Raw genomic sequence first — 24,037 nt, forward strand, 5'->3', positions numbered from 1 at the left:
TGAAAGCATTAAATACAGAGAATCATAACCATACAAAAGATGAAAGCATTAAATGTGAGAAATCATAACCATACATCTGTCGTTGTTGTACGTAAAGCGGCTGCAGAAATGACTTTATCTATATATATATATATATATATATATTTTGCTAAGACAATATTCAATGATTGATGAAGGTAAAGATTCTTCACCCTACGTGATTGTGTATATACGGTAGCGGTTGGGTGCATAGTTGTTAAAATCTCGATTTATCACTACGATTTTACGATTTTTTTTCATCAAAACGATATTACCAATATTCCAAACGTTTTTATGATTTTTTACGATTTTTTTGCATTACGATTTTACGTTTTACGATTTTTTAGTCCCCTTCCGATTTTACTTAAAATCTCGATTTTAACAACATTAGTTGGGTGCTTGAAAAAATGAAAGGATTAGAAGAAGAAGAACAAGAAAAGGCACTTGACTTACCTGGAAACTGCGTGGAGTTTTATTTATTTATTTATTTATAGCCATCCGATTTGGATTCTTTTCTTTAATATTTTGATGGGTTTTATAAGAGTTATGTTGTAGGAAAAATGATTGTGTAATGTCTTATAGATTTTTTATTTGCGTGCCATAATTTTTTTTTTTTCAAAAAGTGTGGGCCTCACAAAATGTTGTGTGTATAGGAAAGTTTGTTGTGTCATGTTAAATGACAAATGTAAACCCCTATTTTGATTACGTGGATCCATCATCATTCATCAATGTGATAGAGAAATGTGCATATGACTGGTTGGTATATGCCTTAAATAAACATATGAAAAGTAAAGGTGACTGGCTCTCTCTAACATAAAGTATTTAGGGCCTGTTTGGAGCACCTGATAAAGAAGATATGATAGGATAACTTATCATATCCTATTTTTATCTCTTGTTTGGTGGATCAATAGGATATGATTAGCTTATCCTATTGTCTCATTTTATCCTATCCAATACATGATTTCTTATCCTATTAGATGAGCTGAGTTAGGATTCAATAGGATAGGATACCAATATTGGATACCCAATATATCCCCACGCTACCCAATATATCCCTAAGCTACCCAATATATTTGTATTTATTGCATTATATTTTGTTTTTTCTTTCTCTTTTCTCCTTCTACATAATTTTATCAGATTGCTAATCAGGTGCTCATCAAACACAAGACATGATATAGGCTTATCAGCCCCATATCATATCATATCATATCATATCTTGTTAACCAAACGAGCCTATAAAGACCAGGGCAAATGATATGTTTCCCATTAACATGACTACTCATTCTTAAAGGCTGTCCATGTTACCAATGAAATTAATCTACCACTTGCGGCAGTAATAGAATACGTAACCAGCTAATTGATACTCTGACAGCCATTAAAAAGAAATGAAAAGCAATCAAGTTGCCAAATTCAACACTTAATTGATACTCTGACAGCCATTAAAAAGAAATGAAAAGCAATCAAGTTGCCAAATTCAACACTTCTAGGATATGTTTGTGATTTAGAAACAGAAAATGAAGAAGCGGTGGTGGGAAGAGAAGGAAAAATTAGTAAGTCCCCCCTTTTGTTTAGATGTTCACAAACTCTTTTGAATTAAAGAAACTTCAAAATGCTTATAAAAATTAAGGGAAAAAGAAGTATCATTACAAGCTTGTGTCCTTTTAGGTGATTTACACAAAGTATGACCGGTCATATTTTGTGTAAATCTGAATTTTTTTTTTTTCTCTCTTCCCAATCACATCTCTGACATGTAAAGTGAAAAAAAAGCAACTTTTCAGATTTACATAAAATATGTCATACTTTGTGTAAATCACTAAAATAATACAACTTGTATTCTTTTAAATAACACGTACTAAACCCAAAAATTAATAACGAAGGGTTTTGAAAAGTTACAGGATGACTCTCATTTTGCTTCCCTCGTTTTAAGTTGTGGTCATTCGATAATAGGGGTTGAATTGAAATAACAAAACATCTATCTCCCATTCTCAACTTTTTCTTTTTCCACGTAAAATAGCAAACTAAGTTAGAGATAATAACGAACTGGTTCTTGCGTATGTTTATAATGCATACCAAGGTTTCATACAGTACACGGCAAGCATGATCTTCGATTGGGATATGCTTTCTATAACATTAATGTATTCTTTCCAGAGGCGTGTGCATATAGCACTCTTGAAACTAACCATGGAAGGAATGGTAGGGCAAATGTATTACACGTAAAATATTTAGAATCCTACAACATTTTTTGCATGTTACTCTTGACAAAATTTTCTGATTAAATAAAACGTGCTAAAATGTTTCACTTGTTCAACAACAACTGATATATACAACCACCCATGCAAAACATATATATCACATTTGAAATACTAAGATCAATTATACCCCCAAAAAAATGATCAATAAGGCATAATAATGAGCTGCAGATACAATCTCCACAAGCCAACAACCAGCAAACAAATTTCTTCTACGTATCAACTAAAAAAAAGGTTGCATGAACTAACTGCACGTCCAAAAACAAAAAATTGAAACTACTCATTCTGTGGACAAGTTACCATACTGCCATGGATTGAATTCAGTTGATTTAATATCAACATCATCAATGTTGTCCGAGTTGTCAACAGCAGCCCGATGTTCAGTGAATTTATCATTGTATTGGTAGATCTCCAAATCACCCCAAGGAGTCGATGTCACTTCTTCGGTTAAATCAAACCATCTTGGTGTGAATTTATGCCCTTTGGCCTCTCTAGTTTTCTTTTCAGCACGTTGCCTCTCCTCCAAACTGTAAGGGAACAAACAACATAAATACCGGTAGGAAAAACGGAGAAACTGGAGCCCTTTTTCTCTTGAAGGGGCTGACACTGGATCAAAGGCCTAAAAAATTCTCAGTTTGAAAAATGTTAATTTCTAACTACTGCCACATTGCAATCACTAGGCACAAGAGTGATAGATCAACATTGAAAACAACAGAATTCTCTGCCATCTTGTTGAATGATCAGAAACCCGACCCCTCCTTCTCTTGAAAAAAAAAAACAAAAAAGGTAATTCCATCCAGCTGAACCACATTGGCGTAATAAATAAAAAAATAACAAATCTCAATCCACGAGGCTCCCCAACTTACGAGGGTAGGTGATAGCAGTAGCAGCCCATCAACAGCAGGCCCAAACGAAGGAGGAAATGAGCAGCCCAAGCAGAGAAGAGCTGATCCAATATTGGTTTATCAAAGGAAGAATAGGAATAAGGAAAGAGAGATTGTGTGACGTGTAATGAGTTGTTTTTATCAGCATTGTAATGGCAGTTATGGTGAGAGAGTGAGTGGGATAGTTTGTTATGGGTTGTTATTATTTTTAGACGTTTATATGGAGTGAAGAGCGTGAGTAAGAGGTAGGCATTATTCTGTTCAGTTTCTACTGGTTAGAAGGGCTAATGGAGGGGTCTCCATAGCTGGGAGCTTTGGCTCTTTATCATTTTCTATTGCACCAGTTCTGTAATCGTTTATATTTCCATTAATATACAAATTGTCTCCCTCTTTTGCGGATAGGAGGGGATAAATTCCTATCAAATTGGTGCTCTTGTTGAGAGTTGATTGAGAGTGTGTTGAGGGAGTATTGACGTTTGAGTAGTTTATGCTCACAAGAATGACGTCTCAGAGGGTAGATACACTTGAAACAAGAATGACAGCAGTAGAAAACTCACTTCGCTCACAAGAGGCAATCCTCCTGTTGAGATATATAAAACCATTAAAAAGCCCTCATCCACCAGCTTAAGCTTTTGGGTTGAATTGGTTCTTTACATGGTATCAGAGTATTGTGTCCCGGGTTCGATCCTCACTGTCCCCCACTTTCTTTCTAGTGAAATTTCTTTCTTCGCACAGGTAGGTGGGTCTATGCATTGTCCACTCTTCAAGCCCAGTGGGCTCTCGTGTGAGGGGGCGTGTTGAGATATATAAAACCATTAAAAAACCCTTACCCACCAGTTTAAGCTTTTGGGTTGAATTGGTTCTTTACACCTCCGATCACAAGATATAACATCTAAGGGCCATTCCAGTCAGCTTTCGGACCATTCCGTTAAGCTCGGTGCCTTGGTTACTAGCGTTGCAGAAATTGCAAAAAGCTTACAAGCTTTACACGCGGAAGTAAAAGACGGGTTTCAGCATCGTCAATCATCCACGGAGGTTCCGGTAATCACTGTGGCAGAAAGCAGTGAGACATCTAAATGAAAAGGAGTAGAAAAAAATGGTGACAGTGAGGTAGTCACTAAGGTAACTCATAATGAGACTCAGTGTGATGAGTATCGAATTAAGGCGAAGAGAATAGAACTTCCAGTTTTCGCCGGAACAGATCCGGTAGGCTGGGTTGCCAGAGCCGAAGCTTATTTCGCCGTCTAAGGGACACCACCTACCATGCGCATGCAATACTCCCAAATTTGTATGGAGGGTTCCACCTGGCATTGGTTTAAGGTGCTCAAGGAATCGGACGCACAACTAGACTGGGAACGGTTCAAGCACGCCCTGTTTGATCGATATGGAGAAGGTCACTTTGGCAACCCGTTTGCTCAATTGAAAGAACTGCTACAAGGAGGAACAATGGATGAATATGTCGAAGCCTTTGAAATGTTATCAGCTCAGATTTCTCCCATGCCGGACGAACAATACATGGGTTTATTTGTCGGTGGTCTCAGAAGAGATCAAGCTCGAAGTGCTCTCCCTGGAACCGCAAAACCGCTAGAAGATGATCTCCATAGCAAGGATGGTGGAGCGCAAGATATTGGGAGGGAAGTGGAAGCCACCATCGCGTGACCAGAACCAATTCCGTCGCGGAGTGGTGTCTGTCGCCGAAGGTGAGCGTTACCCAAACAAATCGCCAACTGTTGGGAGTCAGGCCCAACCTATGAGATCTGAGGATAGGCCCAACAAACCAGGTGAGAGGAGAAATGGGCCCAATTACAAGGGGATCAGAAACTTACCGTACCATGAGATGCTGGATCGAAGGGCTAAGGGCTCTTGTTGTCAATAGAATTGATGAGTAGAATATTTGGCATTATTTGTGCAGATTTGTAATTATATCCTTAATTAATTAGCTAGCTGTAGGTTATAATTTGTAATTATATCCTTAATTAATTAGCCAGCTGTAGGTTATGATTGTGTAATTATATCCTTAATTAATTAGCTAGCTGTAGGTTATGATTGTATAGTTATGATTGTGTAATTATATCATACTATTTAAATGAGAATTCTCCAAAGGAGAACAGAAGGTTTTATCCCAATTTCTCTAAGTTTAACATGGTATCAGTCTAGGTTTCGTTACTAAATTTTTCCCTGTGCTCACAGTCTCTGAGTTCCCAAGTTCTAGTCTTTTGCGCGTACTGTTCACGTCACGATTCTTGTTTTTTTTTCCTCTCGCGATTTTTCTCAGCATCATGTCTACTGAAAAATATGATGTTCTTTTTGTTCGTCTTAATGGAAAGAACTACTCCACCTGGGCATTTCAGTTCCAGATCTTCGTCAAAGGCAAGGAGCTTTGGGGTCATGTTGACGGAACTAATTCTGCTCCTGACAAAACTACGCACCAAGCGGCACATGCCCAATGGGAGGCCAAAGATGCACAGGTAATGACTTGGATCATAGGCTCTGTTGAGCCTAGTATTGTCCTCAATCTCAGACCCTTCACAACGACAGCAAAGATGTGGGACTATTTGAAGAAAATTTATAACCAAACAAACACTGCTCGCAGGTTCCAGCTTGAACATGAAATTTCTCTTTTTCAACAGGATAGTCTCTCAATTTCTGAATTCTATTCTCATTTCATGAATCTTTGGGCTGAATATACTGACATTGTCTATAAAGATTTGTCGACTGAAGGACAAACTGCAGTCCAAAATGTTCATGACACCACAAAACGAGATCAATTTCTTATGAAATTGAGATCTACTTTTGAGGGCATTCGCACCAACCTAATGAACAGGGCTCCTGTTCCCTCCTTGGATGAATGTCTAAATGAATTGCTTCGTGAAGAACAACGTCTCCTTACTCAGACAAACATGGAACACCAGAAATCTGCCTCCCTTCCTGTAGCGTATGCAGTACAAGCCAAACCACGAGGTCGAGACATGAGTATTGTCCAATGTTTATGCTGCAAAGGCCATGGACATTTTGCTTCAAACTGTCCTAAAAAGTTCTGTAATTACTGCAAAAAAAGGTCACATCATCAAAGAATGTCAAATCAGACAACCACAGAGAAATGCAACAGCCTTCACTGCCACTGTTGGCTCTTCTACTACTCCTGTTTCTGTGGATCAGAATCCGTCTGTTTTTGTGCCAACTTTAACCCCTGAAATGGTTCAACAAATGATTGTTTCTGCATTTTCTGCTTTGGGTCTTTCAGGTAAAGTTTCTTTATCCAGCTCTCCTTGGTACTTTGACTCTGGCGCATCCAATCATATGACCAACAATGTTTCTTCTCTTACCAATGTTACAAATTACTCTGGTAATTTACAAATACACACTCCGGATGGAAACAATTTACCTATCACAGCAATTGGTGATATTTCTTCATCTCTTACCAATGTTTATGTTTCCCCTGATCTCACCAGTAACCTTATTTCAGTTGGTCAATTAGTTGACAGTGATTGCAAATTTGAATTCTCAAAGTTTGGTTGTCATGTGCAGGATCAACACTCAGGGAAGGTGATCGCGAAGGGGCCTAAAGTTGGACGTCTTTTTCCTCTTTATTCATTGTTGTCACCATGTTCTTTTCAGCCTTTTATTTCTTGTAATTCTGCAACTGTTAATTTTCAATTATGGCATAAGCGTCTTGGTCACCCAAATTCGAATGTACTTTATGCCTTAATGAAATCTGGAGTTCTTGGCAATAAACATTTCCCATCTTTTAGTGCTGTTCAATTTGATTGCAATTCTTGTAAACTTGGTAAAAGTAAAATTCTACCATTTCCAGTTCATCAATCAAATGTAAATCAGCCTTTTGACATAATTCACAGTGATTTATGGGGCATCACACCTGTAATATCTCATGCACATTACAAATATTTTATCACTTTTATTGATGACTATAGTCGTTTCACATGGGTCTATTTTTTGCGATCTAAAGCTGAAGCTTTCTCTGCATTCCAATTTTTTCATTCCTATGTTCAAACTCAGTTTGCATCAAAAATTAAAACTCTGCGTTCTGACAATGGGGGGGAATACACATCTCATTTGTTTCAAGAGTTCTTGCAGAAAAATGGTATATTATCTCAAAGGTCGTGTCCTTCCACACCCCAACAAAATGGGATAGCTGAAAGAAAAAACCGTCATCTTCTTGATGTTGTCCGTACCTTAATGTTGGACTCTTTAGTACCCTCTCGTTTTTGGTGTGAAGCTCTCTCAACTGCTGTCCACCTTATTAATCGGCTGCCTTCTCCAGTCTTGCACAATGATTCCCCTTTCTTAAGGTTATTTGGTAAGCAACCCAATTATTCAACTCTTCGCACCTTTGATTGTGTCTGTTATGTTCATCTTCAGCCACCAGAACGCACCAAACTCACAGCTCAATCTGTTAAATGTGCTTTTCTTGGTTACTCAGCCCATCAAAAAGGTTTTTTATGCTATGATCCTCACTTACATAGGATTCGGGTTTCTAGAAATGTCATTTTTCAAGAAGATACATATTTTTTTGCTACTAACCAAGACACTCAATCTTCTACATCCAAATCTGTCTTGCCATTGTTTCCTAACAGTTTTGCAGAAGACCAAGCTCGTCCTCCTGTCATTGTCTACCAAAGACGTCCGACTGTTCCACCAATTCAGACTTCAATCCCTTCAAGGCCCCCTTCTGATCATTCTCTAGCTGCTGATCCAGTGCATGCACTAGAACCTGCCCCTTTACGTCGCAGTACTCGCATTCGTAAACCACCGGAAAAGTATGGTGTTTCTGAATCTTTATCTTTGACAGCAACTTTAGCATCTATTCCTATTCCTTCGTCATATAAACAGGCAGTGGAGCATAAATGTTGGCAGGATGCTATAGAGACTGAACTTCTTGCACTAGAGGAAAATCAAACATGGGACATTGTTCCATGTCCTTCATCGGTTAAACCTCTTGGCAGTAAATTTGTATTCACTATAAAGTTGCGTTCAGATGGATCCATCGATCGATACAAGGCTAGATTGGTTGTTCTTGGAAATAAGCAAGAATATGGCCTAGACTATGAAGAGACCTTTGCGCCGGTGGCCAAGATGACTACTGTGCGGACTATTATTGCCATTGCTGCATCTGAATCTTGGCCAATTCACTAGCTAGATGTCAAAAATGTCTTCCTTCATGGTGACCTCAAAGAAGAAGTTTACATCAAACTTCCTACGGGTATGCCCTCACTATTACCTAATACTGTTTGTAAGCTAAAACGTTCTTTATATGGATTAAAACAGGCACCAAGAGTGTGGTTTGAAAAGTTTAGCACAACATTACTTGGTTTTTCCTTCATCCAAAGTAGCTATGATCCATCTCTTTTTCTACAAAGGACCTCCAAAGGAATTGTGATTTTCCTTGTTTATGTGGATGACATTATCGTCACCGGCTCAGATCAAGAGGCTATCACTACAATCAAACAATTGATGCATACAACTTTCCACATGAAAGATCTTGGACAGCTCACTTATTTCTTGGGATTAGAAGTACAATTCCAACAAAAGGCATCTTTGTCACTTAGTGTAAGAACCCGCACCGTTAATTAAGGTATTTAATTAATTAATTATGAGAAAATAGGAAATGATTCCATAATTGACCCTTATAATTATTTATGAGGCTTAATAATATTGGTAAGTGAATTAGAATGCTGAAAGTCGCTTCTCGGAAGAAAAGTGCAGATACCGGTTCCGCTAGTCGGTATAAATCCGTGCCAAAAAAGTATCCCGGAAAATTAATGTAAGTGCACGATAATTACTAGAATAATATGTAGGACTTGTAAAACGAGTTTCAAGTCCAAATAATGAGAACTGGTGCTAGAAACCGGTACTGGCTTTGAAAAGCGCGTATCGGAAAGTTACTCAGAAAATTATAAGAAAAATATGATAAATCTTAGAAAATTATGTAGTTTCAGAATCCAAAGTTTGGGATTAAAATGCTAAGCGTAGCAATTAAAGTTAATACTGTGTGTTTAAGTGTGTTTGGGCTATAAATACTCCCATTATGGGCACAAAACCCTAGGATCAGATTTCTATTCGTGAGTAACTTGGAGGCTGACCAGAAAACACTCCTTCCTTGCCTTCTTCACCATTTCTTGAGCAAGCATTCACCTTTGATGCTTGTTCTTCCATTTAAACACTTGGTGAGGGTGAGGGTTGGCCTTGGGACTACATTGGGGTGGTGTTTCTGAGTTAGAGAACCTGTGTGAGGGAGTTTGAAGAGCTGTGTTTGCTGTTCTTGAGGGGTGTGACCTTTTGTTGGCATTTTGATGCTTCAAGGTGTCTTCTTGTTGAGTAAAAGAGTCATCTTGTGTTCATTTTCGTGCATCCTCTTGTGACAGTAGCTTGAGACTGATTGTGAGCTCCAAGAGCATCTCCCTTTGCTGTTTTTGAGCTGTGGTATGTGTACCAACCTTTTAACTTGAGTTTTAAGGCTTAAAAATGGTACCTTGATGCATCTAATGACTAAAAGATGATAACTTGTTGTTGGGTAATGTTGAACACACCTAGAAATGCATGATTAGGTGTATAAAATCGGTAAAAGAGAACCTTTTAGGGATATCTTCACGAAAATGCAGAAACTGCATTCTGTCGTGAGATATCCAGATATTTGTCGAACTGATATCCGGATATTGGATATCCGGATACGTGGTTTTGGGATATCCGGATATGGACAGTGAGATATCCGGATATTCTGGGATTTCGCAGAACAGCAGCTGTGTTGTGTGTACAGTAGGCTATTGGGGGTTTGTGGACCCTAGTTTGATGAAGTTGAACTTCTGTATTTAATTGATTAAGCCAGAATCATGGGATTAAGGGCTTGTGGCTTTGTTAGAAGCTTTAAGACTTGAAAACGTAATGAAAAGGCGTTGTCTTTAATTTGTATGCATGTGGTACATGTTATTGATTTATGTTTGGTCCATATCAGATTGTGATCTGCTGTGTTGGACTTTGAGCTTGTGGCATTGGATAGCTAGCTTAGAGGTAAGCTTTCGTGTCCTCGGTTTAGCCATGTTGTGGTTCCACCATGTCCCATGGGGGTATGGTTGTATGCATGCTGTGTTACATGCTTTGAATATTTGAAATGTTGTTGAGCTTTACGTGTAATGGCTTTTAATATGCATGTGTTGTTTCATCTTGACGGTAATCCTGAGTATGTTGCGTCATACGATAGGGTGATACGGGGTGAATGCAAGTAGCGTCTTGCACTAGTATGGGTATTTGGCGTATGTAAATCCTGCATTTCTCTGGCCAGTAGAATAGAATTGACACACATGACATGATTATCTGCTGCATTGCACTATTTTAGAACTGATGATGATATCTGCTTTTAAACTTATATTGCACATGTAAGTGAGCTTGGGGTGGAAGATCCTTGAGGACCCCTTGTCTTACTGAGATTTCTTGTTTAGAGATCTCACCCCACGTTTGGGGAATGCTTATTTCAGGTTCTGGTAGTTTGGTGACTGATGCCTCTGGCGGCAGGAGGCCAGAGCTTAGTTGATGATATTATGCTGTATTGCTGCCATGACTGGATATGGATGCTGTTTATGTTTTCCGCTATTTATGATTATGCATGCTTTTGATGTTTTGGAAATGCTGTTGAGCTATTATATGTTAGTGCCTTGTTGATATGCATGGAGGTGTTCCACCTATACGGTAAGCCTGAGTATGTAGAACATACAAGAGGGTGAGGCTGTGGGTGAGGTGCAAGCGGTGTTCCTTGTACTATATGTAGGGAATAGACGTATTCCTACATTTCTCTGGCCAGTAGATAGTGATTACACATATGGCATAGATATCTGTTGCACTACATAGTTTTTGGAACTGATAATGATATAAATGCTTTTGAACTTATATTGCACATGTAAGTGAGCTTGGGGTGGAAGATCCTTGAGGACCCCTTGTCTTACTGAGATTTCTAGTTTAGATATCTCACCCCACGTTTGGGGAATGCTTATTTCAGGATCAGGTAATGTTGAGACCTCAGGTGGCAGGAGGCCGGAGCTGAGTTAGAATGCTGTTATTTTATGCTGCTATGATTGGATGCTGGATTTGCATGCTGTTATATGCTTATAGCTTCAGTTATGATTTTGGAGTTTTATGTTGAGATTGTTGTTTACTATGTCTATTTGGTGAGCATGGGGATTGTCCATGACACATAGTATTATTATGTCTTGAGTCTTTTGGAGTTGTAATAATGTATCAGGATATTGTCCGGATTACTTGATGTAATGTCGTGATTTAGATACACACTTTATCTATATATTGAGGTATTTCGGTAGATGTCTTATTGCAATTTACATACAGGCGATATTTTATGAAATTGATTAAGTAATCAAGTTGGTAATTGATAATGACGTCATAATTGAAAAGAAAAAGAATATTCCGCAATTTTTAATTAAGCACCGCTTAATACGATGTAATGTTAATATTCCGGGTATACACGGGGTGTTACACTTAGCACAAATATACTCAGGATCTAATTCAGCTAGCTGGTCTCACCACTGCAACTATGGTTGACACTCCCATGGAAGTTAATGTAAAGTTAAGACGGGATGAATGTGAGCTTCTACAAGACCCAACTTTATATCGAAAGTTGGTAGGAAGTCTCATCTACCTCACCATCACAAGACCTGATATCTCTTTTGCTGTCCACACAGTCAGCAAATTCATGCAAAATCCTAGACACTTGCATCTTACAGCAGTACAACGAATCATTAAATATTTGTTGGCCACTCCCAGCCGTGGTATCTTCTTTCCGACAAATGCAACAATACAACTTCAAGCATACAGCGATGCTGATTGGGCTGGATGTCCCGACACAAGGAAGTCTACTACTGGCTGGTGTATGTTTTTAGGAGATGCCCCTATCTCCTGGAAATGCAAGAAACAAGAATCTGTCTCTAAATCCTCCACTGAAGCAGAATATCGGTCCATGTCTGCAGCATGCTCTGAGATTATTTGGTTACGGGGTCTTCTTTCAGAACTTGGTTATTCACAAGCAACACCAACTCTGTTGTATGCTGATAATACAAGTGCCATACAGATTGCAGCAAATCCTATATACCATGAAAGAACAAAGCACATAGAGGTCGATTGTCATTCAATCAGGGAAGCTTATGACCGTAGAATTATCACTCTACCTCATGTCTCAACATCTGTTCAACTAGCTGACATCCTCACCAAGTCTTTGACACGTCAACGACATAATTTCCTCGTCAGCAAATTGATGCTTGTAGATTCACCAGCATCAATTTGAGGGGGGATGTCAATAGAATTGATGAGCAGAATATTTGGCATTATTTGTGCAGATTTGTAATTATATCCTTAATTAATTAGCCAACTGTAGGTTATGATTTGTAATTATATCCTTAATTAATTAGCCAGCTGTAGGTTATGATTGTGTAATTATATCCTTAATTAATTAGCTAGCTGTAGGTTATGATTGTATAGTTATGATTGTGTAATTATATCATACTATTTAAATGAGAATTCTCCAGAGGAGAACATAAGGTTTTATCCCAATTTCTCTAAGTTTAACACTTGTTTCAAATGTGGGCAAAATTTTAGCCCAACCCACCAATGCCCAGATAAGCAATTTTGTCTACTAATCTGGGAAGAAGACGACGTCATAGGGGACTCAAATGATCTCACCAATACAAAAGAGAAAGAGGGCACAGAAGGATGGGAGATGGTGTGCAATCATGTCAACTGTGAAAAGGAGAGCGGCGGTGAACAGGGACCCGACGCGGTGGTTCAAGCGAAGACGATGAAAATCGAAGGCGAATTGGAGGGGTTCCCAGTACTGGTACTGATCGACAGCGGAGCAAGCCACAATTTCATCGCTCCAGAGTTGGTCGATTCGCTTAATCTGTCGGTCAAAAATACCAAAGAGTTCAGCGTCTGTCTGGGAGACGGCAGCCGGAGGTTATCAAGAGGAAGATGTACTGAGCTCAACCTCCATTTAGGAAGGCACCAACTGACGATAAGAGCTTATCTTTTGGATTTGGGTGGTGTTGACCTAATTTTGGGGATGGAGTGGCTGGAGACGCTAGGCGAGGTGTGTCAAGACTGGAAGAAGAAGACGATGCAATTTTCCCATCAGGGGAGGACGATTCTGCTTCGAGGATACCAAATACGTGCCAGAATTCTACCCGTAGCTCTGCAAGGTTTGCTGCATGAGGCAGGGACGGTAGCCAAAAGGGAGGAAAGTGAGTCCGATAACCCCATATGTTCGCATCTGACAGGGGAGCAACAAGTGGCCCTTACACAAGTACTTACTCAGTTCCAGAGTGTGTTCAACAAGAGACCAGAGCTACCCCCATTTCGAGAACACGATCACGCCATCAATTTAATTCCAGGCACGGGTCCAGTGAGTGTTCGGCCCTATCGATATGCTCATCATCACAAAGATGAGATTGAAAGGCAAGTAAAGGAGCTACTGTAGGAAGGGGAAATTAAACACAGTGTCAGCCCTTTTTCCAGTCCCGTTATATTAGTTAAGAAGAAAGATGGTACGTGGAGGATGTGTGTGGACTATAGGGCCTTGAACAAAGTCACCGTCCCAGATAAGTACCCCATCCTTACCATTAATGAGTTGCTGGACGAACTCTATGGTGCTAGGTACTTTTCTAAAATTGATTTGAAATCGGGTTTTCACCAAATAAGGGTAAGGCCTGAGGATACTCATAAAACCGCGTTCCGTACACATGATGGGCATTATGAGTATCTTGTTATGCCTTTTGGCTTAACAAATGCACCATCCACTTTTCAATCCACCATGAACTCAGTTTTCCGGGAAAAACTTCGTCAACACGTTTTAGTGTTTTTTGACGATATTCTTGTATATAGCCCCACCTGGGAAACTCATTTATGCCATTTGACAGAGGTGTTATCTTTGTTGCAGGAACATCACCTTATGGTTCAACGGAAGAAGTGCAGCTTTGGTGAAGAATCTGTGGAGTATTTGGGCCATGTTATTTCACTCCAAGGTGTGGCCATGGACCCTTCAAAGATTCAAGCTGTAATTGGGTGGCCACAGCCACAGAATGTTAAGGGAGTCCGTGGGTTTTTGGGGTTAACGGGCTATTACCGGCGTTTCATTAAAGACTATGGTAAGATTGCGTAACCACTGACTGAGCTCACCAAGAAGGACGGTTTTGATTGGAATGATGCTGCCAAGGCAGCCTTCGACCAGTTGAAGGAGCTTCTTACGTCTTCCCCGATATTAGCTCTTCCTAACTTCTCTAAAGAATTCGTAATTGAGTGTGACGCTTCTGGCACTGGTTTAGGTGCTGTCTTGATGCAAGAAAAACAACTCATTGCTTACTATAGCAAGGCTCTTGCTCCAAGGAACCTTGCAAAGTCAGTGTATGAGAAAGAGATTATGGCCTTGACCCTTGCCATTCAACATTGGCGTCCATACCTTTTGGGGCGATCCTTTACTGTGTATACAGACCATAAGAGTTTAAAGCATTTATTGTCTCAGCGGATTACTACTTCTGATCAGCACTGTTGGTTATCTAAGTTAATGGGATATCAGTTTTAGGTTATATACAAACCTGGGCCTGAAAATAAAGCCGTTGATGCACTCTCTAGAATGATGGAGCCAACGGATCTTGAGTTGTCTAGCGTGGTATCCAGCCCCTACTGGTTAGATCCGAGTATTGTCAAAGATGAGTACAAATCTGACCCATGGCTGCAAGATATTATAACAGCCGTCCAATCTGGTCAAGATGCTCCTGTTGATTATTTGTTGCAGGGAGAGTTGTTGTTTTACAAGAGGCGCATGGTTTTATCTTCCAGATCTTCTCTCTTCCCTGCATTGTTGAGGGAATTTCATTCATCTCCCACCGGAGGGCATTCGGGTTTTACTCGAACATTTAAAAGACTTGCTAGTGGAGTTTTCTGGAAGGGAATGCACAAACAGGTTATGGCATTTGTGAAGTCCTATGATGTTTGTCAAAAAAATAAGCACCAAACCTTGACTCCTGCTGGGCTTCTCCAACCACTACCGGTTCCTCAACTGATTTGGGAGGACGTCTCCATGGATTTCATTTCCGGGTTGCCTAAATCCCAAGGGTATGAGGTGATTTAAGCAGTAGTGGATCGTTTATCAAAATATGCTCATTTTATTCTTGTTAAACATCCTTTTACTGCTAAAAACATTGCTGAGTTATTTGTTAAAGAAGTGATTCGCCTTCACAGATTACCCAGGTCTATCATAAGTGACCGTGACCCCCTTTTCCTTAGCAATTTTTGGAAGGAATTATTTAGATTGCAGGGGACTGTTTTAAGGATGAGCACTTCCTATCATCCTCAAACGGATGGCCAAACCGAGGTGGTAAATCATTGTCTTGAAACATATTTACGTTGCTTTGCTTCTGAGCAGCCCAAGCTTTGGTCACTATGGATCTCATGGGCTGAATTCTGGTATAACACTTCTTATCATAGTTCAATTGATACTACTCCTTTTACTGCTATATATGGTCGCCCTCCTCCCAATATTACACACTATTTGGTGGGATAAACTCAGGTGGACGCTGTGTCTAGAGTTCTGTATGACAGAGATGAGGCCTTACGCCGACTTAAGTACCACCTGGTCCGTGCTTAGTCTTCTATGAAAAAACAGGCAGATATTCACCGTAGGGACTTAGTATTTGTTGTTGGAGATTGGGTTTATGTGAAATTAAGGCCACACGGGCAGATGTCAGTCTCTAGACGAATTAATCCCAAGCTAGCTGCGCGTTTTTATTGTCCATTCCAGGTAATTAAGAAGATTGGGGTTGTGGCTTACAAGCTGATGCTTCCTGAAGGGTCTCGTATCCACCCTGTTTTTCATGTGTCGCAACTAAGGAAGGCCATCGGTTCTGTGACAACTAGAGGAGAATTACCAGATGCGTTGGCTGTAGAGGACACCAACATTCATGAGCCGGAATCAGTGCTGGCCGTGCGAAGTGTCAAGGAGGGGAGCAATTCCAATGAAGAGTGGTTGGTTCTTTGGAAATCCAAACCGGTTGAAGAGGCTACCTGGATGAAAGTCAATGATCTTAAAGGGCAGTTCCCAAATTTTTGCCTTGAGGACAAGGCAGTTGCTATAGAGGGTGGTATTGATAACAGTAGCAGCCCATCAACAGCAGGCCCAAACGAAGGAGGAAATGAGCAGCCCAAGTAGAGAAAAGCTGATCCAATATTGGTTTATCAAAGGAAGAATAGGAATAAGGAAAGAGAGATTGTGTGACGTGTAATGAGTTGTTTTTATCAGCATTGTAATGGCAGTTATGGTGAGAGAGTGAGTGGGATAGTTTGTTATGGGTTGTTATTACTTTTAGACGTTTATATGGAGTGGAGAGCGTGAGTAAGAGGTAGGCATTATTCTGTTCAGTTTCTACTGGTGTAGAAGGGCTAATGGAGGGGTCTCCATAGCTGGGAGCTTTGGCTCTTTATCATTTTCTATTGCAATAGTTCTGTAATCGTTTATATTTCCATTAATATACAAATTGTCTCCCTCTTTTGCTGATAGGAGGGGATAAATTCCTATCAGTAGGGGTGAGGATCGATTATATGCAGCTTTACCCTTACATTATTGCAAAAAGATTGTTTCTAAGACTCAAATTTGTGACCTTCTGATCACAAGGAACAATCTTACCGTTGTTCCAAGACTTACCCTCACATTGTTGTAATAAATATTGTGAATAATTACAGAAGACAACATTGACCAAGTAAAACTGTTACTCAGTTTTATACTTGTATTCCTTTTAGAAAGACCTATCATGTTTTCGGGCACAAGGGGAATGAAAGGAAAGGTAAGCTACCTGCTCTTTTCTGCCCCAGCTTTGTATAAATCACCCATCTCAAGTGCATATCTATCTGGACGTAAACGAGAGTCTGATGCCAACATGTTTTTAGGGGCAGTGTCAAAGCTGTTTATTTTATGTGCAAAATATGTATACTGGAATTTATCATTCCGCGGAATATCAGCAACATGCCAAACCTGCAGAATAAAAATTACGGAGGAAATACCAATAACAATTATAAGTAATTTTGTTAGTTCCTTCACCAGTTAATGTATATAAGCAAAAAGTATAAAAGTAAAAATACTTCTATTTCAAAGTAGCATGTCAGATTCTTGATAGCAACAGATTCTAACATCTAATCAAAGAGCTCAGAATCAACACTTTAAAGGATTATGAAGGTGTTTATTGTCAACTGATTTGCAAATAATTTATTTTTACACGGAGAAAGACATAATGCATCACAAATCATCAAAATAAACTTGAATATATCCTTGTCTTCTTCCATCACATCATGAAGTTTCTTAAACTGATGTGTGCTCTTTCATATTCGTAAATAGACCAAGAAAAAAGCAGGAATCAAGTATTAAAAAACAAAGTTACATTCCAATAGCAGATAATTGGTAATTATCATTTTGAAGATTAAAACAGAAAATTCACCTCTTTCAATTCTGTGTCTGGAAGAGGCTCTCCTTCCAAATCACAAGGTTGATAACTCATTGACTCATTCCATTTCCCAGTCATCAATATTTTAGGCTCTTCGGCAGAATTATAAACATATCCATCTACTTCATAGCGACCAGCCCTGTGAGATATCAGGAAACAGATAGAGGTTAATCTGGGATATATGAAAGGTTGTATAAACTGAAAATATGCTATTTAAATAAGTTAATATCTGAATGGAGAAAGATGAAGTACAATATAGAAATAATAAACGGAGAGAGTGTTTAAGTCACTCAATTCCATTTTTAAAAAATCCTCAATTTTAAAATGCACAAATAAGTAATGAGGGGAGCCTTGGCACAACAGTTAGTGTTGTTGCCACATGATTCGGAGGTCACAAGTTCCAATTATGCGATCAACCTCTTGCAAATGCAAGGTAACTGCCATAGACTCACATAATGGGTCTAACCCTTCCTTGAACCCTGTGCATAGTGGGAGCTTTATAGCACTTGGTTGCCCTTTTTACAGGTACTGGACAACCAGATCAAATAGTCAAGTGGCACAGGGAAATTTAATGCTATAACACTCTAAGACTAATTTTAATTTCATTGACATTGAAGTCAAACTGAAATAGCATCGACAAAAATGCCACAAGTTGAATCTAAATCCAATATAGTACTAGTACGAACCAACCAAAAACGTTTTCATTGAAAAATAATACAAGAAAATGATGTTACATACCCAAACCATCCACATGGTTGAAAGTATAGTACAACTTTGTCCCCAGTTGTCAAATTTGTCATTATCATCTCCCCAGGTGAATCAATCCATGTCCGGCCAAATATCAGGTTATTAACTTTTGTAGGAGGTGGCACCAAATCTAAAAGTACACCCTGCCTCTTGAGGGTTACACGTGTTCTGAAAACAATGATCCACAAACATAAAATTACTTCCTAGCTAGAAAATGACTAAAAATATTGGGGGGGAAATGACAATTCTGCTGAGAACAGAAAAAGTTAAATGGAGGCATAATTTAGTGTATATTCATATAGCATTATACAGACTGCATCTCGCAGCATTAGTTTATCAAGACTCATTACAAAACTGAATGTGACAAACTTGTTTTGAGATTCTCGGAAAGTGTTGTGATTAGATTAGAGCAGACATACCAAATATGCTTCAAATACCATTATGTGTCATCTCTACCCAGCAAGAAAATACTCATAACCCTATCTTCTAAGAGCACAGAGATAATAAGCAAACTCTCAATTAGAGTCTGGCATGGGAATGCAGCAATACGAAGTTGGAAGAATACAAACAATATCAGGGACAATAAGAATAGAATAAGATAGTAAGGTAATCAACTAAACAAATACAATGTATTGATCACCTTCCAACAGGGTAAACATCAACAGAATTTCCCAACAACTTAGTCTTTAACTTCGAGGTCACATCATATGTAAAATGCTCATTCTCAGCATGTCCAGCACTCATTGGGGGATGGTGACTCACCTGAAATTAAAAATATATATCTATAAGATATCCAATATAAGGGACAAGATAATAGATAAAAGTAAATAAAAATCCATAAACTATTGTGTTGACCTAACAATGCAAAAGAAAATAAGCATGAGAAGAAGATAGCAGTTCCTCCAAATGCTGGTCTTAACAATAAAGGAAACATGATCTAAAAAGTGTGGAAAGACAGAGAGAGAGAGAGAGAACGAGAAAGTTCTCATTAGAATCACATACATAGAAAATACCTGTTCTGCAATAAATGTAATCCCATTGTGGTTAACCATTTCATAAGTCTCTCCAAGGATAGGATTAAAAGGCTTCCAGGTTCGTTGATACGCATAGTACACAGATATAGCCCAAGATGCTGTGATGATTAGATTAGTTACAAAGGTAAAGAAATAAGCAGAAAGCACATGCACAAGGCTTACAGATACTTCACTGCAATTAGAAGAATAAGAACTAATACAACAGGCCTTATAGCAGAAAATATTTAGGGATCAATCATGTACATCCTTTTCTATCAAAAAATGAAATAAAAAAAATCATCTAAATCCTTGATCACATGTCAAAACCAGATAGAATGCTATTCATTCTTATCAACTATGCACTCCATTATCTCTTAAGATAACAATTCAATTCAATTGAATAAAAGGATTAAAAGATGAGAAAGAAATAAGAGGGGAACAAATAACTCACTTGCATACACCAGCCGCATGTATGGATCATCGCATTCATCTGCCTGATCTAACAAGTGGGAGTACTCCAATATCTAGTTCAGGCAATTCGAAGTTCAATCAAACACCAATACAAACAAATAAAGCAATTTAATTATGAAAAAGAATAAAGTTATGCAAACCTCTGCCATTTTCTGAAGCATAGTCATCGGTTCAAATATAATAACTGGTAGCGTTACCATTGATGTTATATCTGAGCCAATATATTTCTGCATCATATTCCAGTAACTATCTCTTTCCTGTACACAAAAGCCAAAGAGAGGGGAAAAAATAATAATGTTATCACAACCAAGTATGAATCAGGCATGTGCTAAAGAAGAGAAAGAAGAATAAAATAAAACTAAAAAAATGGGCAGCATCCTTATCCTCAATAATCAATGAAACTAAAAAACAACACAATCAGATAATTTAAGGGAGCCAGAGGAGTGATAACCATGAGGATTTTTTTATGTCTAAACAGGGAGTAAAAAATAAAGCAGTAATGAAAAAAAAAGTTAGAATTATAAAATAACATTAAAAAACAAAGAAAGAAAATTAGGACCTCGGGTTTCCATCTTCCTCTCTGAGCTTCCTCCTCTGCATCATCTTTACCTCCCTCCGGATTTATGACTTCTACCCCTTCATATCCCAGCATCCTAGAATCAAGGAGAAACACCCACAAGTTTACGTTCCCCTCCAAATCACAACATTTCTTAGTGATGAAACTGACAAGATCCTTTGAAAAAGATATAAAATCTGAAACTAAAATTGATGATAGCATCATAAAATGATGTACATGGACCAAAAGGTTTGGGATAAAATTTCCGTTGGCTTTCTGCATTGCTTGAGAATGCAAGTGATTTAGATAAACAGCCAGTTACCTTTTCTAGTAGTTCACATGGTCAAGGGAACACATTGTAACATAACAACGGGCTGAATCTAATTCTACGATAGAACTGTTCATAAACCTCGGTTTACAAGCATCAAACTTTGTTACTAAAAACAATAAGAATTGCAATGTTGGAAGTTATAACTGTAGAATATTACTCTTGAATGCAGATCCTTGATGGAACACTACCCAATAAGTCTTGCTAGTGTGGTGTTGAGAGCTAGGAAGTACGACTACGAACAAGTACATGGAGCAATAATTCTTTCATCTAGTCATTTGAAATAATAACTAACCACAATATAATAATAACGTCTTTGCTGTCCTGTACTCAATACTTATAAGGGGAGAGGTTATACTTACAACCACTTTTATTATAGTTGGATCAAAATTTATGTCTTTACCTCATATGGTATGCTTATCTATGCACTTGAGATGTATCAAGTGGAATAAGATGAGAGACAAGTAACAAGGGAATGTAAGTTGGTTGCTTGTCACAATATGAATGCAAGTTGAAGGACACAAGTGAACGGAGATTAATGGAACTTGATGTCAAGCTCCAAGTAATAAAAGCCAAAAAATATTACATAATCATCCGGTGTTGTAAACGGCACTTCAAACTATAAGATGAGAGATATATGAAGACACAACACATAGGAATATATATATAACTATATAGAGGCATGAATAAGAATAGAAATAAGAGAATCCAATGATGGAAATCTTCATTTGACATAAAATGAGGAAAGGTGAAGGTGAAGTACCCATTGACAGATCGGTGCATGGCATTGCTGAACATGGACAAGCCGGAACTCATGGCAGCGAAAAAGCCCTTATTTTCATTCTTCTCGGAGCTACCCATTTCTCTAAAAAAAAACCCTAATTCAGAAGATCAGACAAAACGGAAAAGAAATCGACGATGGCTCCTCGACGCTGAAGCAAATGAAATTGCCAATTTTTTTATTTTTATTTTTTATTGGTTTTGAAATGAAAATTGGAAACAGAGTAGTGCCTGGGAAGAAAAAACGATGAGTGATTTGAGTGTTCAATTCAAATACTTAAGAGAGAAGAGAACAGGGAATTCAGTTTCGATTGCGTTTGTAACGGTTTTGTTTGCAGTATGGAGTTGTGTCTGTGTTTTGTGTTACAAATGCAGTGTCATGTCATCAGCGTAAACACACGACGCTACTTTAATGGCGCGTGTGTATAGCAACAAAAATATGGGAATGGAGCATGGATCGTCTTTTACGGCCACAATTAAAGGAAAATATGTTTTGACTTTCCTCTGCCTTTGTAATTAATTACTAATACTTTCTTTCAAACTAGCATACTCTTCAATAAATTAAGTACTATTGTATTTTATTATATGCTCAAAGCCAGATTACGTTTCATAATATAATACTCGTATTGTATGTAATGTTGATTATTTATTTTCTATTGAAATGATGGCATCGATTTTATGGATCTTGGGTATGGTCCTTGCGTATCAAGGAAAAGGAATTTTATTTAAGCTCAACCACATGCTGATATAAACTATTCCTATAAATAGTCAAAGACCCTCTCATTGCTATAAACTCTAGTGATCGCATCGTTTTCATTGCTGATTAGATAAACATCAATCCCTTTGATCGAACAATATCCAAAATTAAATTTATGTTCCGTCGTCCTTCACTCTTGAACACTTGTGAGCATCATTAAGTGGTAATACAGTTTTGATTCAGATGAACTCTTTTTTTATTATTATTATTAAATGTATTAAGTTATCAACCAATCACCAAACTAACCTAATGCAAAATGTTACCTTTCCTTTATAGCATAGTGTTTCCTTTTATAATTTCTCAATTTTTTTTTTTAACTTTACGTATCTTGAAAAAATTGTAAACTAAATAAAGTTTGATTAACGAATGGATGTTTTCTCAACATATTGAGATTTATTAAAAATAAAATGCTTAGTGGAATGTAAGGTTTAGCACAAACCAAAATGAACTATAACAAGGGAACAATATTTAAATTTAATAAAATTATAAATGAAAAATATTAATGACATTTGTTGAAATTCTATTTTCAATATATTTTTAATTTATTATTGAATGAAATTTTATACTAACATCACTAAAAAAAGAGTAGGCATGTTCTAGATCCAAGAACTGACCCGATACCATGATGGCTGCCTCATTCAAATGATGAAATATCAAATTTAATTTTACTAATAAAAAGTTTCTTAAAAAATATGTTCTTAACATTATTTAATTATAAAATTAACGTACGTAACAGATTAAAATAATATTATTATAGAAAAATAAATAATTTTATGTGCACTGCTTGATGTTTCCACCAAAAGTCCTTTTCTATCAATTAGTTATTATGTATGTGTATTATATGAATTGTTTCAATTAAATATTTATAATTATTTTTCATTTGATTTTTTAGATGTACTTTTAAATTTTAGGGAAAACTTCCAAAACCCCCCTACAAGTTTCCTCAAAATCACTTAACCCCTACCCGAAAATTTTAATCATTTATTCCCTTACTTAAATTTTTTTTATCACTTACCCCCTTAATTTGATTTTCCATCAAAAATTTTGTTAATAGAGTTGAATTTTTTAAAAGGTACCAAAATTACCCTTAATAGAAAAAAGAAAAACATAATTTTCTCACAAACGCAATTTTAGACAAACTCACGTAAGCAAGACATGAATGTAAATCAACGATTGAATCCTCTATCTACTCTAAATGACACAGAAAACAACAAAATAGCATCTTCTGCATGTTTGCTTGGTAATATCATATGATTAAGGGAAAAATAACAAAATAGCAACAAACTCACGTAAGCAAGACATGAATGTAAATCAACGATTGAATCCTCTCTCTACTCTAAATGACACAGAAAACAACAAAATAGCATCTTCTGCATGTTTGCTTGGTAATATCATATGATTAAGGGAAAAATAAGGCATATATGAAGCACAGAACGTAAAGCCTTTCAGTTGCTATGCAAGTAAAATAAAGTGCGGCTCTGAATAAATTTATAAAGTCAGATTTATTGGTCATATAATAGCAGATAAGCTTATAACAAAAAAGGGAAGATCTAAACCTGCTGTGATGATGCCTCTTTAATCATTTTATTTGAACAACGACACCAACAATTACGAGTGCAGTGTTTAATAACAATGAGATTTGCAGGAAATAATTTTAATAATTACTAATTCTAAGAAGGCTACCTTAAAAAAATATATTCTGTGAGTTCGTCTAAAACTGCGTTTGTGAG

General features: G+C 37.7%; 1 protein-coding gene across 1 annotated transcript; it reads right to left on the minus strand.

Annotated features, from left to right (window-relative positions):
- Positions 1-2,403: 2,403 nt before the first annotated feature.
- On the minus strand, positions 2,404-21,848 carry LOC133303489 (oxysterol-binding protein-related protein 3C). The gene is made up of 10 exons (XM_061503406.1): positions 21,534-21,848; positions 20,446-20,539; positions 20,027-20,143; positions 19,867-19,939; positions 19,416-19,534; positions 19,043-19,164; positions 18,394-18,570; positions 17,650-17,794; positions 17,011-17,189; positions 2,404-2,794 (listed from the first exon to the last, which is right to left on the minus strand). The coding sequence occupies exons 1-10, from the start codon at positions 21,629-21,631 to the stop codon at positions 2,548-2,550; spliced, it is 1,371 nt and encodes a 456-aa protein (XP_061359390.1). The 5' UTR covers positions 21,632-21,848; the 3' UTR covers positions 2,404-2,547.
- Positions 21,849-24,037: the final 2,189 nt, after the last annotated feature.

This window comes from Gastrolobium bilobum, unplaced genomic scaffold, assembly GCF_033153095.1.
Source record: "Gastrolobium bilobum isolate Gb01-03AN ecotype WA unplaced genomic scaffold, APGP_CSIRO_Gbil_v1 utg4957, whole genome shotgun sequence".
Classification (NCBI taxonomy): domain Eukaryota; kingdom Viridiplantae; phylum Streptophyta; class Magnoliopsida; order Fabales; family Fabaceae; genus Gastrolobium; species Gastrolobium bilobum.